Source organism: Sturnira hondurensis, unplaced genomic scaffold (genome assembly GCF_014824575.4).
Source record: "Sturnira hondurensis isolate 20B ecotype Veracruz unplaced genomic scaffold, ASM1482457v3 Scaffold0004152, whole genome shotgun sequence".
Classification (NCBI taxonomy): Eukaryota; Metazoa; Chordata; class Mammalia; order Chiroptera; family Phyllostomidae; genus Sturnira; species Sturnira hondurensis.
The window spans coordinates 455,138-474,444 of NW_028076783.1; the positions used below are offsets into that span (position 1 = coordinate 455,138).

General features: G+C 40.2%; 1 protein-coding gene across 14 annotated transcripts in view; it reads left to right on the forward strand.

The window, feature by feature from the left end:
* Positions 1 to 19,307, forward strand: part of MBNL1 (muscleblind like splicing regulator 1) — a 193,543-nt gene that overhangs the window by 135,247 nt on the left and 38,989 nt on the right. For all 14 annotated transcript variants that reach the window (XM_037044790.1, XM_037044802.1, XM_037044789.1 and 11 more), the window contains one exon: positions 17,343 to 17,513. In XM_037044790.1, the coding sequence (XP_036900685.1) occupies positions 17,343 to 17,513 (171 nt within the window). The remainder of the gene's footprint in view (positions 1 to 17,342; positions 17,514 to 19,307) is intronic.

Sequence of the window (19,307 nt, forward strand, 5' to 3'; positions counted from 1 at the left end):
TTCTGCACAAGTCATTTAACGTCTGTGAGTCTTAACTTTCCCAGCAGCGTGACGTCGTCAATACCTCTTACTCACGTGGTTATTGAGAAATTAACTGAGAAGGATTGTGAGAGTGCCCCGTTCCAAATCTGTTTTTCTGTGCACTTTGTCCCCCTCCGTGTCACAAGACATAGGGCCTAGTGCTGATTATCCATTTTCACAGACATACCCTGTGTTACGGTTTACGGTCCGCCCCACCCTACTTTTTTATTTTTGGTGCTAACAATGAAACAAAGCAAAGCAAAGCATAATTTCAGAAATGGCTAAAAATACTTGTTCGTGGAGACTTAAACCTATTTTGCATAATCTGGAACTTAATCACATAATTACAATCCAATGAAACTGTTTTGGAAGAATGGTTTAGAAGTAAGCTGATATTCTGACCTTATTATGTTAATGCATTTTCTACACCAATTTAGCACAATTCCTTTTAATTTAAAAAGGGCCTTTGATGTTTGATTTTTATGGTATGGTGAAATTTTCTTAGAGCGGGTAATCAAATTGTTATTTTCGAATAATGTAGGTAAATGTCTCATAACCAGAAAATATACAGTAAAATTATCAATATAAACTGCTAGTAGAATAAAATAAGGCAAAATGAACTTTGTGTTTTGTTTTTGGCTTCTGTCAAGTCGGGAAACATGAAGTGGTTGTTCTAAAAAGGAATACTACACAGAAAAAAATTAGTTCATTTTATTGGTACATCCTGTGATCAATGCATCAGAATTGATACTAAGGTGTCAATCATTTTGACATTTCTAAGTAGTATTTTTCAATGTAGGTAATCTAGGTTATAGTTACCATTTATTTCTTTCTCATGTGAATGTAGTACGGAGAACAGGTTTTATCTTCGTATGAAGGAAACAATGATTGAACCAGAAATTTGCTACTAAGTTCCAAGAAATTGGAAAATAATAAAGCTTAATTTGGCAGTTAATTAATGTACATTTTCAAACATTACTAGGTTTTGCAAAAGCACTCTTCTAGAGGTGGTGTGTTGGAAGTTAGACAAATAGTTAATGTATATTATATATGTATATGCATATGTGTATATTATATAATGCACATTCTGCTTTATAAGCCTTCTTTATTTATTCATTCAATGAGCTAACACCTTTTTGGAACCTAACACTATTGTAGGTGTTGTTGTTTAGGGAATGTAACTGGAAAATAAAAATTATGGTTCTTACCTTCATTGACCCTGGTCTAATGAAGGAAACAGACAACGAATAAACCATTGTGATAAAATGTAGTGCATGCTCCGAAACCAGCTAGAACATCAAACAAAGACTTGAAGCTGGTGACACTTATTAACTCTGACTAGAAGTTAGCCGGGCCAAAAAAGAAAAAAAAGAGAGACCAGAGTATCTCCATAGGTGAATCTACGTGGACAAAATTGAGTCTTGTGCAAAGAATCAACATTATATGACTGGGGGTCAGGCGAGGGGAGAGGAGAAAAAGAATGAACAAATGCATTTATTTGTGTTTGTGTCCATTGGAAGTGGGACGGCAGATTGTGAGAAAGATGGGTCTGGGGTGATTATCCCGAGGATGGTCAGGTCTGTGTTAGTCTTGCCTAGACTGTTAAAAGGATCACCTTCATTGGGCTCCCTTCCCCAGGTACTTTGTCCCTTCCACCCTCTGTGCTCCTGCCTGATGAATTCAGGATGTGCACCTTTGCTAATGTCATCCCTGGCCCTATCCAGTGGCGCTCCCTGGCCTGCAGAGGGAAGTAGGTAATCTTTAACTCAGCTTTAAAAATTAGACTGTTAGGCTACTTTTCAGCCTCGTTTCCCACTTCTCTTATTACAGATTTATTCCTTGTCATTGATGCCTCAAATTATGCTGTTTTCTCCACCTGAAGATATTTTATAACTCCTCGTCTATAAATACCACCTCCTTTTCAAAGCTCTTACTTGATTTTTCTAAATTGGAAACATTCTCCTTTTCCTTCAGAGTATAAGGTCTTTATCCAAATGTCCCTTATGACACTTTTTTCTTATAGCCTTATATTTTAGCTATGTGTGTGCCTTATTTCCATTCATAGACTATGTGTCCGATTCAATTTGTGTCTCCACTGCCTCACAGCAATGCGCACCTGAGTGGTTTCACCAAGGAGTTGGTGAATAAATGTATAAATGAGTTATTCTAGACGATAATGAGATTTAGTGTAAAGTATATTCAAGGCAAGACCACTTCTACACTTATTTTATTTTGCTCATTGGCCTCATTCCTTTATTTTCTATCTCCTAATTTACTTTTTGGGTTGCAATGGGAGACAATGAATTGTTTGTCCCATTCTGCTTTCCCTTTCCCCCGTGTTTGCATGCAGGTGTGCGCATGTGCACTACATTTCTGACACAAGTGTAGATCTAGCTCTTCTAGAGTAAGTTCATAGATCAGTGCAAGAAGCACAGACGTTATTTTATTTTTGATGATTTCTAATGGGGGCAGCTCATATTGTCAATTTTCATCTTCTGACCCTGAACTATAGTGAAATCAGGGATTATATCTGAAAACCAAGAACAATAGCAAATTAAAGTTGCCCTCCATCCCTAGTCTCTGCAGGCCGCATTTGTCACGCCTACCCAATGGTGGGATCCTCGCTGACTCTGACATGACTCCTTCCTAACTCAGCCTCTTAACACTAGGGGGGTGCTTATGTGGGATGTGGAACCTCCCTTTCCTCGTCTGTGACTGGAGGCTCATAAGAAGCAGCTCTTGGGATTGTCCTGAGGATAAATGAGAGCTCTTGTTGTGGTAGTTAATGAGAGCCACTGTACTTGCATCTGAGCAGGACACTGAAGGAGGGCTCCTCGAGAGAAGGGACTCTGCCCATCAGGACAGTTCTCTAAAGCAAACGCCATCAAGTTGGTGGAGAACTCTTACATTCTTGCTTAAAGTCTGTAACATGCCAGTTTCCCCTACTGCAGCTATGAACATTTACCTTGAGCACAGGCCACTTACTGAGTTGTAAAAGCAATACTGTCAAGTGGACATCGAAACCACCTAAGACCTCTAACCCACAATGAGGAAAATGAAGCCAAATTGTATAAGATCCGTCATTACTTGTACAAGTAATTGTACAAGACCTCTATCTGAAATAGAGGTCGTTGGTAGCCTCTTTCTCTAGTGTATTACCTGTGTTGAATAGCTAGGAGAAGAGTACTCAGGGGCTCACATGGGAACATCGATGACATGGATCCCTTGGTCCTCTCTTCCCGTGGGGTCTTTTGCTTCTCATGAGCCAGGTGTTTAGAAACAACTTTTTTGGGGGCCAGCGGTGTTGCTGGTTTAGAGGCTTTCTGCTGGGATAATGTGCCTAAGAAAACAAAAGGCAGTGGGTGTTTTTGTTCAGCCGTGTACCCCTGGGTGCCCATGCACCACGGGACGGGAGCTGCGAAGAAAGTGACAGCCTAGATGCAGAGGAGTCAGGTGACTCACGGATAACACTAGCAGTTATCTGGAAGTCACTGGCAAACACCCTGGGTTTAAGTTAACTGTGGAGAGGGATTGTGATGGTGATTGACGTGTGAATGAGAATGCGTATTGGTGTACATGGATCTACCCATCGGTGGTCCTCAGAGTAGCAGTCATTTGAATCCTCTGAGAGCTTGCCTGGGACCCAGCCAAAATCAATTAAATCAGAATCTGTGGGGAAGGAGGCTGAGTGTAGGAGTTCTTTTATTTATAATGTGCGGCATGATTAAGGGCCAAGGGCGTGGGCACTAGAGTGTCATCTCAGTGGTGTGAGAGCTGGAACACGGGGAAGTGCCCTCTGGGATCCCAAATTGCTTATTCATTCAACAAACATTTACTAAAAATGCTTAAGTTGCTCAATTAAATTTAGTCCTGTCTTTAGCAAATTCTTAATCTAGAGGGGTCGACAGACTTGTAGAAATTATCTGTAATACAATTTGACAGGTGCTGAGTTCACTCGTGAGTGTATTCTTCCTGGCAAGAAAGGAATGAGGAGGAAGGGAGGGGAAGTGAAAGACACAGCGTCCACAGAAAGTGACGTGTGAAAAGGGTCCTCACTGGGCAAATGAAATGGAACCTCTGAAAATAATTCCCTTTTGTTATTGACCCCTTTTACAATACAGATGCCCAGTTTCTTAATCCTGACTTTGGGCACTGGGAAAGCTTTCTCCAGCCCCAGGAGTTGTAATGGACCCAGCTTCACTGAGGAGGGCACTGGTTGGGGGTCGGAGGAGGAGTCTGTGTGGGGTCACAGAGCTGGTGAGTGAGACAGCCACAAGTGAATCCAGGCTCCTGGAGAGGTGTTCTTTCTGCTGGACTCTGTACATGTGCCACCCTTGGCCACCTGAGGCTTAGTGTGGGCTCTTTCATCAAAAGAGATTCTAACTTGCCCTGGCTGGTGTAGCTCAGTGGATTGAGCACGGGCCTTCGAACTAGAGGATCACGGTTGGATTCCCAGTCAGGGCACATGCCTGGGTTGCAGGCCAGTTCCCAGCAGGGAATGCACGAGAGGCAACCATACATCGATATTTCTCTCCTCCTCTCCTTCCTTTCCTCTCTAAAGATAAATAAATAAAATCTTAAAAAGAGAGAGAGATTCTAACTTATTGGTGAGCTGGAGGACTATGCCCCAGGGGAGCTTGAAGGAAGAAGAGTAAAGGGGGCTTTGGAGCATATCTCAAGAGGTGGCCCGGGTGACAGGAAGCAGGGGTTGCCAGGTTCCAGGGATGGGAAGAAAGTGCAAGAAGATGAGAGGGCCCAGTGATTTCAGTTTACTGAGTGCCAACTCATGCTTGAAGCCCTTGTATTCATTCCTTCATTTAATACATTCTCTAGGATGGTTTACTTCTCCTCCATTTCATAGAAGAGGAAGTCTTAGTTCAGTGAGGTTGATTAACCTAAAGTGTCACTGCTAATGAGTTGCAGAGTTGGCTTGGTGAACCACTCTCTGATTCTGGTCCATGGGACCGTTCAGCTGGGGCTGTAATGCCTCTTCAAGTTGAGCCCTTGAGTGTTTCTCAATGTGTAGATTTCTGAGGCTTTTGTGTATGAGAAATTTACATACTAAGGACACAGATGCAGCCCACAAGTGACTGTATTTCCTATTTGGGTGGCAGCAGAGTATGGAGTTGTGGTTAGATAGCATTATTAAGAAGCTCCTGGGTATAGGAGCCCAAAGGAGACTGGTGACAAAGAGAAGTGTAATCGAAGAGAGAGAAATGGGTACAGTGGGTGTAGGCATTCAGGAGGTCCTGGAGAAGGTGCAGAAGGCATGTGTTAGAAATACGTTACTGGGCAGAATAGCTTATACTCCGAAACGTAGTCAGGACTCATTCACTTGGCGAATAGATAATGAGCGTGTTGGCCCAGCCGAGGCTGTGGGCACAAGGCCAATGCTCGAGCCCCAACCTAGAGGCATTCTCCAGGGGTGAAGACGTATAAACCGTGCACAGTAAAGCCAAGTGACCCTGTCAGTACAGAGACAAGGACAAAGCACCAAGGAAGTAAAACAACTATTTCTCCCAGCAGCCACCTGCTTAGCCAGAGGTAGAGGGTAAAATTCATAGATACGGGGCCTGATGCACCCGAGCCCGGTGTTGAGCAGATCTGGGCTTTCAGCCTAAATGTTGTTGATATGATAGCAAGAGAAAAACATCGTGTGACAGCCTTCTGTGCTTGTCCCTATTACGTTCCCATTCTGGCTTATTAAAAAACAGTGTTGCCATGGCTGACGTTCCCGTGAGGCCCAACATCTCCATACTTTGTATCTTTTTTTCTTTTGTTTTTTCTTTTTATTGAATTTACTGGGGTGACACTGGTTAACAAAATTATACACATTTCAGGTGCATGATTCTCCAACACATCATCTGTGCACTGTATAGTGTGTTCACTGCCCCAAGTCGGGTCTCCTTCCATCCCTAGTTGTCCCGCCCTCTACCCTCTCCTACCTCCCACTGCCCCGTCCTCCCAGCCCAGCACCACAGTGGTGTCCTTGTCCATGCGTATTTTCTCCTTTTTTTCTTTTTTGCTCAATCCCTCCACCCCTAGCCCCCCACCTCATACTTTATATTTTAAATAATCACTGAAGAATACCCTTGACAGCTTCTGACTGCTGTTTAGAACAGCATTTTGCACTCATTAAATGCTTTAATCACTTTTCAAGTGCCTAGGCTTATGTGATGGCTTCAGTACCTTTCTGCCTTAGAAACTCATCTTGCAGGTGTTTTGTGAGAGTCCTGTAGCTTACAGGCATCTATTTTTATTTATGTGTTTGTTTATTGTTAATATGGATCGTTTTCCTAAGAAGCCACTCATATGCTTTTTAGAAGCATATGAATTCCTCCTAAACATTCTGAGACTTTCCTCTTTTAGTCCCAGTGACGAGTTTCAAGTAACTTTTGTTTGCATGTCACTCCTTGATGTTTTCGGAGCTGTGTTAGGAAGCCATTGGAAGTCTCTGGGGGAGGGGGTGGGTGCAGAGGAGGAGACGGGCTCAGATAACCTGTGTTGTGATACTGGGTTTCGACATCAGATTTCCCCACCCCCCCCCACCCCCTTCCTGCCTCTGCTGCTGCAGTCAGCATCCCATAGATGTGCTCTGGACTCAGGAGCCAATTGTCTTTCTCCTCCCTGCAGCCTGAAGTCTGAGGCAGAGCTGATGGCTGTGCACAATTTTAGCAAATTGTCATGGGGCTGGTGGCCAGGTGGGGGCGCGGGCAGAGGAGCGCTTTCCCCACAGGGACAGAGCCAGTGTCATTGAGCNACTGGGTTTCGACATCAGATTCCCCCCCCCCCCACCCCTTCCTGCCTCTGCTGCTGCAGTCAGCATCCCATAGATGTGCTCTGGACTCAGGAGCCAATTGTCTTTCTCCTTCCTGCAGCCTGAAGTCTGAGGCAGAGCTGATGGCTGTGCACAATTTTAGCAAATTGTCATGGGGCTGGTGGCCAGGTGGGGGCGCGGGCAGAGGAGCGCTTTCCCCACAGGGACAGAGCCAGTGTCATTGAGCACATTGTGTTCAAGTACAAAGTTGGTCTGTCTGAAGGAGACGGTGGTCAGCGGTGGTGAGGACCTTTGTCACCTCGCCTTTTCTTCGTGCTCCGTCCTCATTGTTTGTGGGAAGCAGTAGCACTTTATGGCCAACTGGAGGCAGGATCTGTGAGGTCAGAAAGCAGCAACATTTGTTTTCAGTTAGGACTCCAAAAGGTTTACGGAGGAGTCTGAATGGAAAATTAGGGAAAAGAATTGATTTTTGGCAAAAGCAGTGTTCTTTCTAAGACCAGAGAGCAGTATAATGCAATGATTTCTATACAGAACGGACAGCCACATTTTGGACATCTGTTATAGTTTAGAAAATTATTTAAACACTGTAATCAGATACATAATAACAACGACCCCATCTAGTAGACTTTGATGGAAGATTTACAATGGGAAATACTGAGTGTTTCAGTGAACTTGAAATATTTCATAATACTATAAATGTATCATAACTAATACTGTATTATCCTTCTAGGTCCCTAAACATAGGGTGTCTCTTCCTATATTTATAGGGATCTGTAGGATAGCAAACACAAGGCCTGCAGCCTGAATCTGGGCCTCCACCTTGTTTGTCTGGCCCAGCATCTTGCTTCTACCCGGCAGCAGTGCAGAGCTCCTTGCCTCTAGTTAAGGAGTAGTTACAATTATACAGTCCTAAAGTTACATTCAGCCCTTTAAAGACCACCAAGAGTCTGATGTGGCCCCCGGCGAAAATGAACTTGACACCCCTGATTAGCAGGTGCAAATGCATCAGCTGACTTCACCCAAGTGTTTCAACCTTTTGATTTTCTTGTTCCCTTCATATTGTTAAATAAAATAATTGCCCCTTAAAACCTACCATTCTCTTCATATTACTAACTTTGTATTTTTCATTTTATATATTTTTCTGTATAAAACACCAGATATGTGTATATTTGTACTATATTCAAATTCCAGAGGCCAGACTGGTGGAATCCACAGATAATCCAAGAAACCTCTTGTCTCACTCAGGCTCTTGTTCCAGTGGATAATGTGAAGCAGAATTTTAACTTGTTTGGAGTTCAAATTATTATTATTATTTTCAGGAGACAAGATTAGTTGATCCTATAACGCTGGTGCTGCTGAGGGAAAAATAAAAGAACGACAGATGAAATGAAATGTATAAGAGAATGTATTTTTTCCCACTACATCTTGGAAATACTATGGAGATCAGTCTTATCCAAAATTAGGTGCTTATCCTGGGAAACATCTTTTTATTTGCAGAACTCAAAGGGAGTTGAAGCATCCACTGGTTAGGACCGATTCTGCTTTTAGTGTGAGCAGTGATTAGGAAAACGCTGACCACTGACTGAATGGCCATCAGTGTGAATGCCTGCCTCTGGCATGCAGTGGACAGCCTCAGCCCTGTGGTTAGTCTGCCCACGGGCAAGGACCCCCCACACATGCCGAAGGGGCGTTGAGCCCTGGAGAGCATTTCCCTTGTCAGTGCACTAGGGGCTGGAGTAGGGCTGTGAAGCATTGATTAAACAAATCTTGCAAGAAATTCTTAAGGGAAAAATTCTGTGCATTTAACTTACAAAGTTTACCTCTTTTTTTTTTTTTAGTCTCAGGAAAGCTCTAGAAATATAATAGAGACAGTCACACTATAATCTACCTAATAATGGTGCAATGATGAATTGGGTACAGTTTGTAAAACATTTTGTGTTTCTCAATTCAAAGGTATGCGCCACAAATAGAGCACTGAATTTTATTATGTAAACCTTAGGCTTTTCATTATTAGCCAAGACTGAAAAGTGTCGGATTTGAATGCCATAAAACTTCAGAAGTGTTTCTGCTACAAACAGTTTTGAAGTCTGACAGTTGCTGTACCAAAAGAAAAAAAAATGAAGCAATTGAAAAAAGAAAAAGAAAAGAAACATAGTGATCTAGCATTTCCAATTTTATGACGCTATAAAAAAGCAGCCAACAAATCTTGGACTGTTTAATGACGCTGGCACCTACCAAATGTCACTGGGCTTTCACAAGGTCATGGAGACTCTGCTTTGGCTCAGGGATGCTGGCCAGACCCATCTTTGGAGCCCAGAAGACTGTGGAATGAGGGGGAGGGGTGAGCAGTAGGTGCCAGTTAAACACTTCATTGCACACTGGAGACGGCTCCGCCCTTTCGTGGGCTTCTGTGGCAGTGCAGCAGGCCATGGGCAGAAGGAAAAAGTGAGACCGTTTCTTCTTCCAGCAGCTCTAAATATATGATTCTGTGGGCCCTCTCTGAGGAGGCTAAGGTTTCTTCGGATGACTACCGGCTAAAACTGTATGCTGCTAGAACCGTTGCTGTCACAGTTGTGTGTATATCGAATCTGCCGCAGACCAAAGCTGCTGAAGAAAGGGGTGGTATTTCTGTAACCAGAGTGTGTGTGTGACTTGTTGCCTTTTTCTCCTTTTCCACCTCCTCAGCAGCAGCTAACCCGACTCTCGTGCATTACATAACACTTATCTAGATGTGTAGAGTTTCAGTTTTGCCATTTTCAAGGTGATTTATGGGAGTTGTGCAACGAAAGCTTCTAAGTTCTCCGGGAAAAAAGTCATAGTATCCTGATGTTTGAGTTCGAGCATGTCGGTATTGCGTCAGCATTGAGTTTATTTGGGGTTGCTGTAAATGTCACTATTGGCTTTAATGTTCAAGAATCTTCCTCATCAGACTTAGGAAAATGTTCTTTAAAATGGTGCCTAGAACACCCACTGATTACTAGAGAGGACTTTTTAAACAAGTAGCAAAGCTGAACCTAAAATCCCTTGCTAGAGATCAAATTGGACATCACTGAGAAAATGTTTAAGGCCCATGAAACAATCTGTTCTTTTTTGTTTGTTTGTTTGTTTGTTTGTTTTACATTCCTAAAGGCCAGAGTAAAAACCACAAATTTCAACCTAATAGTTTGTGTGTATGTGAATGTGTGTTGGTATTTTCCTTTCTTTCTTCTATGGGCCCTCACAGTAATTGTTACTCCACAGTGTATGTGTGAATATGAACTTTTTCTGGGATCAGGAAAGGAAAAAACCCTAAATTTGCCATTTATTGTGTTTCAGTGGAGAACACATTTTATGTCTGTCATAAGTAATTGAAAGAAATTAGGACTGTTTCAATGAAAACACATTCATAAATTTCTTCTTTTTTCTCACCGGTAGGAGAAAATCCCCCCAGGTCTTGTGTCGAACTGAGCTTCAGCTTTCCAGTGTTGTGTTGGTTGAGGAAATAGCAATTTGCACCTAGAAATTTAAGTTTTAAATATTGATTCATGTTGTTAAATTTCTTCATGTTAAGGTTAGAAGACTGTATAGTAATTGCCCAGTGAGATAAAAGCAGGTAGCTCTTTTCTTTACGTTCTGTAGGGATGTCAAGCATTTGTTCTGCCTGTCACTGGGAAGTCCAATAAGGGAATTAAAACAGAAGTAGTATTCGATTTAAAGATGATCTTAAAGATTTTCTAGCCTTCCCAAATGAGAAAACTCTAAAGTAAGCACAAGAGTGCCGTGATGTTAAACATAGAAAATTATTCAAAAGGAAAAAATTCCCATGTATCTGAGTTAAAAGGTCTTAATAGTTGAGAAAAATTGAATAGGAAAATTAATGTTAATATGTCAGTGCAATATAGTATACCATGTTATTTAAATGTAGTAAATATATAGCATTGATTTATTAACAGGATGTATACTCCATATTTTTATGATATTGTATTGTGTACTATTTGTAAAACAAAACAGAACAAGCAATAATGTCAAATCAGAGGGATCACCACAGAGACTTCCTAAGGGGGAAGAATGTCTGCTTTGACTCCTTAGCAATTTCTACCAAATGATAGAAATCTTTGAATATTTCTCTGAGTTGTCTGGCTACTTCAATTTCTCAGTAACTTCTCTCTCAAAGGAGGGTGTGTATGACTGACTTCTTTTTCTTTAATCCTGAAAAAAGTTTCTATAGGGAAGTAAAGGGAGGAAAATGTTGCTTGCCCTTAAAAAATGGTCAGCATCTTCAGTATTTTAGTTAAGAAGTGGATGGAGCTAATGATGAGATTTTGGAATTTAATTAAATACTCTCTGATATACTACAGTCTCCATTTGTTTTTATTTTAAATAAAAGAAAGATGATCCAACATTGACACTCACGTGCTCATACCTAGAGAGATTTTAGAAGCTGCAGCTATTAGAATTTGGCAAAATTACAGCAAATAAGTTGCCAGCCACCACTCCTTCTGAGTCAAGTTGTATAGTGTGACTCTATTATCTGATGTTTGAGGAAATTCCCAGAGTAAAAGATCTTAGTATTTAAATGTGAGTGTGAAAGTATTGACAGCCATTCACAAATAATTTAGGGTTAGCATTTTTTATTTATGTATGCCCCTTTTATGGATTGAACATTAGTGTCCTAAAATTCCTGTGTTGAAGCCCTATCATCAGTGTGGCTATGTGTGGAGATAGGGCTGGAAGGAAGTAATTAAGGTTAAAGTCAGGAGTGTGGGGCCCTGATCTGATAGGATTAGTGCCCTTCTTGCCCACTCTTCCTGGGCACGCACATGGAAAGACCCTGTGAGGAAATAGCCAGAAGCTGGCTGTCTGCAAGGCAGGAAGAGAGTCTTACAGAAACCAAATCAGCCAGAACCTTAACCTTGGACTTCCAGCTTCCAGAACTGTGAGAAAAGTCATTTATGTTTGAAGCACCCAGCCTGTGGTATTTTGTTAGGGCACCTCTAGCAGCCTAACGCGCACCCATTAAATTCCGTTAGTTATAAAGCAGTGGCGGACTCTCACCTGGAGATGAGTTTGCCTTGTCCCCAGGGACATTGGGCAGTATCTGGAGACAATCTGAATTGTTATAACGGAGGCCAGGGGTGCTACCTGTGTCTCGTAGGCCAGGGGTGCTGCTAAACATCTTACAATGCACAAAGCAGCCCTTGTAACCAAGACTTACTGGCTCGAAAGGTTAATGAAAAACCTTGAACTTCTTTTTGGGATGCATGTGGTCTTGTAAGCTGGCACAAGCCTTAATGGAAATGGGATTGTAAGGAAATAACACATTTAAGAGGTACTATATACTGTTAGAAGCAATTCATTTATTTTCAAGATTTGCAAAAGCCAATAAACTGCAGTTCCTAGAGTTAACCAAACTTATGTTCATCTAAATGAAAACAGAACACCAAGTGTGTATGTGTGCATGTTTGCGGATGCATAAGGTGCATTTTTTCTTAGAATTAATTACCCTTAAAACTCATTAATTTCCAATCACTAGGTACTTGCGATTTTAAAATAAATATCATTTACAGAGATGTATTCACCTTATACTGGAATTGATGCAGGAATTGATGGCAGAATCATAAAAAACCATTTGGGGAAGTGTAGAAAACAATACTGCTTGACTGGCAGTGTTTTTTGCTGCCCCCCCCCCACACACACACACTTTGACAAGCTTTTTCTGAGATATTTGCATCATCTTAACTGAAAAAAAAAGTGAGAATTTGCAGTAGGAAGCTACCAGATTCCTTTGCCAGAGCTTTTGGCCCGTATCTGAGCAGTGCACATCTGCAGTGTTTCAAACCCCTGCATAGCCCCCTGCCCTCCTGAAAACGCTGGGTTTTGTTTTAACTGTTGAAATAAATGGTTGCAGTTTGAACGGTCCTACCAGAAAACCAGCATTTCCAGGGAAAGTTGGAAAAGTCCTATATGAGTATAAGCTTGGACCCCTGCAATTTTTTCATTGCCCTTTTATTTCCAGAGTCTATCCAAATATGACTCAGTAATTATTGCAATGTAATCCTACCACATAGTTACCGTTGGCAACTTAATAGGATGTCTTCTTATACTCTGACCTCATACATCACAATATTCCTTTTATTTTAGATGGAGGAAGTATAATTAAAAATGGAAAATTAGCCTTTCCAGTTTTAAAATAGAATTATAACTTTTTTGTTTTATTAAGTTTGGCCAACTTCTAAGTAAGATGTTTTATTTTTTATTGTTAACTTGTTAATTAAATATTAAAATAGCTAAGAAATAGGGTTCTTTTTCATATCTCTAAATTGCCATTTTTCATTTCATTCAGTTTTATGTTTATTCTACAATTTTTATTTCATTATATATATATCTCATACACATCATCTTTACATATGTACTGTATATAAGGAAGTGTACTTTATTAAACTATAATGTTTGAGAACTAACAGGGCATTTATTTTTAAGCTCAAACAGTTCATCTCAAGCTACATCTTCCCTTGTTAGAATCACAAACTTCCTGCCACTTTCAAAGGCTAATGAAAAAAATCTGAAATTCACAGTTGGGTAGTTTGTAACTTTAGCAATTGGGGACTTGCTCGATTGGTCTTTCAAGTGACCGATACAGGCCATATATAAGCTTTTAAGACTACAAGTGGAAAATGTTGACTTTTTTGCCCAGGTTATTTCTAACTTATAGATGCAGAAAACTTATTAGAGAAAAATGGACTCAGTCTGGATCAATATTATTGAACCTCCTCCATTCCCTTAAAATATATGGTTCATGCGTTACAGTGCTGTCTTTGGAATCTGTGTGGAGTTAACCTATAACAAGCCTTCTTGAATGGAGTCTAGGTACTTGTGGTTCTTCCCAGTGGCCTGCTAGTCATCTGTGCAGCTCACTGAATAGTCTTCAGTGCACTCAACGAAAACAAAGCACAGAAACCTAACGCTGTTAGAGTGGCCTTTTCCCCCAGTGTGTGTGGCAAGCACAGAAGGATGGTTAAGGACCACTGGCACTTATGTTATATTGCTGATGATTGACATGCATTGTCTCTGTGTTTTGCTGCTTGTGTTGATATTTAGCACATTGAATAAGTAATGGTGCTAAATTAGGCAGCTGCTGCTTATTATTTGGATGAGAACCTAAGGAAAGTGAGAAAAATGATATTTATGGGTAGCCTGTTATGCCAGGAGCCACATATGATCTTGACTCACTATCTTGCTCAATCCTCATACATCACGAATGAGATCAATGATGTTGTTACTATTCTACAGAGAAGGTCTGGCCACTCACAGAATTTAAGTAACTTCCACAGGGTCATGCAGCAAGTAGGTTTCAAAGCTGCCATTGGAGCCAAGCTACATTTGATGAAATGTACAATTCAACGGCACAGGTTGGAACTATACGTAGCCATCAAAACTGAATCATAGCTTCTTTATATTTATATTTTTGCATTAATCCTAACAACCCAGTTTAATATATCTTGAGGTGAAATCTCTGGATGATTTAGAGTAAGCTTCTGTACAAAAATATGCATAAGTAAATGCTAGGTACTGTTCAAATTTCTGGCTTTAGATTTTTAGAATATATCACTGTATAGATTTTTAGGATGCCAGTCTCAACACACATCTGCTTTTTTCCCTGGTGAAGCTTGCAAACCTGTCACCTTTTTCCTTTATCATGGCCTCTGAATGAATGTACCCATTGGTTAGTACAACTCAAAACCAAAGTTTGGTATTCAATTCAGCTTTTTTTTTTCTCCTACTATCTTTATTGTCTCCAGAATAGAGTTCATCTTTAATTATATTGTGAGAACTGCTCATTCATTCATTCTGCACATGGTTATTGAGCAGTGGGTGCTGCAACCTCCGGCAGAAAAGCCCGGAGAGGGACCAACTTCGTATTTACCTTAAATCTCACCGGACGGTAGGCTGCCTGTGGTTTTCCCTGGGGCTTCAGGCAATCTTCTAGAAAAGGATGTTTATTCTAAGTTATTCTTGACCTTTCTATTTGTCAAGTCACAATTATTCAGCAGCACAGTACCCGTTGAACAAGTTTTGAATTTCCCAAGAAACTAAGTTTATCTAATATTAATTGCCCAGGCCACTCTTATTTTTTCCACGTGTGGCAATGAACATTTCATGTGGCTTTACAGAGTTTGTTGTGTAGTGTTTTATGCTCTATCAGAGTAACCTGGGCCCCGAGATCTGTTGCCACAAACTCTGTGGGACGGGCTTTGTAGTCTGGATACTTTTTCGAGAGTACACTCAGTTGATTCTTAGAGGCATAGCTTTTCCAAAGCGAGGCTCCAGTGCAACCAGGTCAGGCTGAGCATAGAAGGATAACATGTAAGAAATGTAGTAGAATGGCATTTATTCCTGACTAGGGGTAGCAAATACAAGAAGAAAACCAAAGGTCTGAGTTTCTATTCAAAATTTTGAGGTGCATTGACAGAGGACGTGTGGGGGACAAATACGATTTCTGTCCTTCATTGTTTCAGTCTGGGCTGTGTTCGTGGGAGGGGGGGCCAGGTGGTTTGTGTTAAGAGAGGCACTTGAATAAAGTCCCTAGGAAAGCTGCTGTTAGTGTTGGCAGGGCCTGGTTCCCGACTAGGGCTACCTCTGTGCTGTTTATGGAACTATGGAAACCGAGCCGAGCAAATGACAGTCACTGAATCCTCAGGGTGAACATAACCCTGCTAATCTGCACTTAAGTCCAGTCTTAGTAAGAAATATGATGTGGAGATATTGAGAACAAACATTTCTCTTAGGGTCAGATTGTTCTTTTATGGAAAAAGCAGGCTTTCTCTGGGAGGCTTCAACTGAATGACCTTGAAATCAGACTATCGCCCCTGAGCTTATTTACATCGGCCTGTCGTTCCCTGTGACTCTAAGTGCTGTTTGTGTAATAGGTGCTTTGCATCTGGATGCTTTTAAGCTAATGACATGTTCACAATCTCAACAGATAGCAAGCATGGTGATTTTGCATGGAATAAGTTATCGATACCTACATTTTACTTCATTTGTGAATAGGTCAGTAACAATAGTTACCTGCATGCCAAAATGTTGTTTTTCTTTGGGTGGACGTACTGGGACCATACAGAACGTGGTGGTGGGTGGTAATAGCAGTTCCAGACCTTTACCTCACTCAGAGAGCGGCACCCTGACGGTGGCAAGGGTGTGGCTTACCATTACCTTCTTTAATCTTCACAATAAACCTGGGATGTAGGTTATGGAGCTATTCGGAGATGGGTAAAATGCCCAAGAGCAGCTTGTGTTTTATATGATTCATACACTGAAGAGTGAGAGAGCTAGATGCACGCCAGGTCTTGAGGCCTGCAAGGTCCTTGCTGTCAGCTACTGTCCTCTGTTCCCTCCTGATTTAAAGCCTTGTGTGGTTAGTAATGCTTTGTTACATAAAGCTTGGTCAAGTACCAGGCAGTGTCCTAAGATATTCACTCTATGTAGAAGCTTATTGTTTAAAAACCTTATTCAAAACAAGCTAGAAATTGATCACTGAAATTAGAATCTTTGGATTTTATCACAAACATAAGCTCAATTTTCTGCGTCAATTTGCAGTAAAAGGTCAAACTATGAGAAATAGATTCTTAAGCTCAGGGAGGTGGTTGATGCCTTCAATTAAATCTTTCCTTTTCCCTCACAAACAGTTCTAATTAGAGTTATTGGTAAAAGAAGTGATGAAGGTAGTCATTGATGAGATCTGTTTCTATCAGCATGACTTGACAGCATATTGAAATAATATAGGTACAGTCCCGTGTGTGTTATTGCGTATGACAGACTTTAATGTGTGTTTTTTGATAAAAAGAATCCTCCCAAAAGGAAAGTATATTCACATTTCTTATTTTATAGTAATGTACTTTACGTTGTAAATTTTTTGGCGAGTAAATGTGTTTATTTCTGATTTGTGGTGTATGGGCAATGGAGACTACTTTTACCTCTTTTTCACCAATGTTTCATTGTACTTATGAATCCCTGTATACAGTGGGAGCATGTGGGAATTTTCTTTTCATCTGTAAATATCTTTTAAAGCTTAGTAGTAATTTAAATTTTGTTACGAGATACTTGTGAAGGTGTGTTACTATGTGCGGTGAGCCCTCTAGATACATTTCTTTAGAACTCAATACAAGTAAAAATAGATGGTAAAACTTTACGATTCTTTTGGGTTCATTAAACTTTACCAGAAGATATTATGGAAGAAGCCTAATATTCTTTATTTGGTATTCTATGTTTTAGTATTATGCTGGCAATTTGTAGATTTTTCAGCTTGGATCTTAATATAATAGTGCTAATGTTAAAATAAAAGAACTTTTTTAAGCTTTGAAACTTTCCCAGTGATGTACTACCTCATTTTTGTAACACATTGGAGTGAATCCATGACTTATTTTACATGCATTATAAAGTGATATGGACAATAAATACATTGTATAAAAATTCCATGGTGGATTCAGGTGGTAAAGTTTATATTATTTTTTTTTAAGATTTTCTTATTTTATTCTTTTTTAAGATATTTTCTGCTTTTGTTTTTTAGGGTCGTTGCTCCAGGGAGAACTGCAAATACCTTCATCCGCCCCCACACTTAAAAACCCAGTTGGAGATAAATGGGCGCAATAACTTGATTCAGCAGAAGAACATGGCCATGCTGGCCCAGCAGATGCAACTAGCCAACGCTATGATGCCCGGTGCCCCGTTACAACCCGTGGTGAGCCTGTTTGTGGTCCCTGTTTACTGAGTGTGTAGCTTCAGTGCTTCGTTTCAGTGTTACAGTGATGGTGGCCCTCGTTCGGGTGCCACGGGGAACAGCGTTGGTTGCCTAGCACTTTCTTGCGAAATTACGAGTCCCACCCTGAAACAGTTTTCACTCTGTAATTTATTCATCTTCAGAGTAAATCGTGTGGAAATTTGCATTATAGAATTTCTCCCCCTAAATTTTTCTTGAAATTAAATCCTATGACTTTCAAGTGTACATTTTTTGTTTGTTTGTTTTGTTTTTAAAAGGGTCCTCAATACTCATCAGTCTAGTCCATGTGCATTCTCAGGCTACTTCAGTGGTAATAGTAATAGTTGCACAATGTCACCTTTATTTCTAAAAATGCATTTTTCTTTCTTCCCTCCTTTTACTTAAAAAGGAGACTTTGTTATTCTTTTAAATATAAACTGGAATTACTTTGTTGTTACTAATACCAAGAGAACCATGGCAGTAGTGAGTCAGTGTTGTGGGCTTGGGGGTCTAATAAAAGGAGAAATAATCAGGAGAGGCAGAAACACCAAGGGCTTTTAGAAAAGACCTAAATTTTATAAGCTGTAGGTGGTTGTAGCAATTTAATGATCACTGAGCAGTGTATGTTAGTAACTTTTGAGTCAAAGCACATATGCTTATTTATTTATTTACTTGGACTTTTGGAGGGTGTATATGATAAATGACTTTTTAATAATCTCTACTCACATTTATTCATAGAAGTGTAAGAGATTAATATCAATTTTAGGTTGCAAAAGGTATTCTGATATTAATTGTGAAATGGTAATTCTGTATTTAAATGTATGTTGAAATCTGCAATGATAAAAATATATCTGTCAGCAATTTGTCACTACCTTGTATGTAGTCTTAGGGGGTCATGTAGCNATGACTTTTTAATAATCTCTACTCACATTTATTCATAGAAGTGTAAGAGATTAATATCAATTTTAGGTTATAGAAGTGTAAGAGATTAATATGAATTTTAGGTTGCAAAAGGTATTCTGATATTAATTGTGAAATGGTAATTCTGTATTTAAATGTATGTTGAAATCTGCAATGATAAAAATATATCTGTCAGCAATTTGTCACTATCTTGTATGTAGTCTTAGGGGGTCATGTAGCATGTGTGCTAATTTTTTTCCTAATACATTTTAACACCTGAACTCAGTGTAACTGTTGTTCTCTCTCAGAACTTCATGCACCAGTCATTGCAAGAAAGAGGGGTGGATAGCATTTCGAGGTGGGAGGGATTTTCATAGCACATTGGTAGTGATACCAGTCATCAGAACTATACAATTGTGAGAGACTATTCTAATTCTTTGTCCGTTTTAACCTGTTATATATGTATAGATGTATGAATATATATGTGTATATATATTCATATTCCATTATATATGTTCCATATATGGAATATATGGAATATATGAATATTCCATATATGCATATATTCTGCTGATTTTCACACATCTGCATTGGAATAGCATAAACTGTTCCATTTGATTAAAAAAAAGTTTAGTTAGAATCATTCTCTCTAGCGTAAAATATTGGACAAGAATCCTCTGTTACACGTGGCCCTCATATATACAAAGATCGGATAAATCCTTGGGGTAGCTGCTACCTAAGTTGATACAAGATATGCCCTTGATGTGAAATGCATTCTTCCACTTAAACACTCAAAGCGCGCTCTACCTCCCAGTGACCGAGAGCACCTCTGAGATCAGCACGAGTCCCAGACTGCAGAGAACAGCATTCGTCATG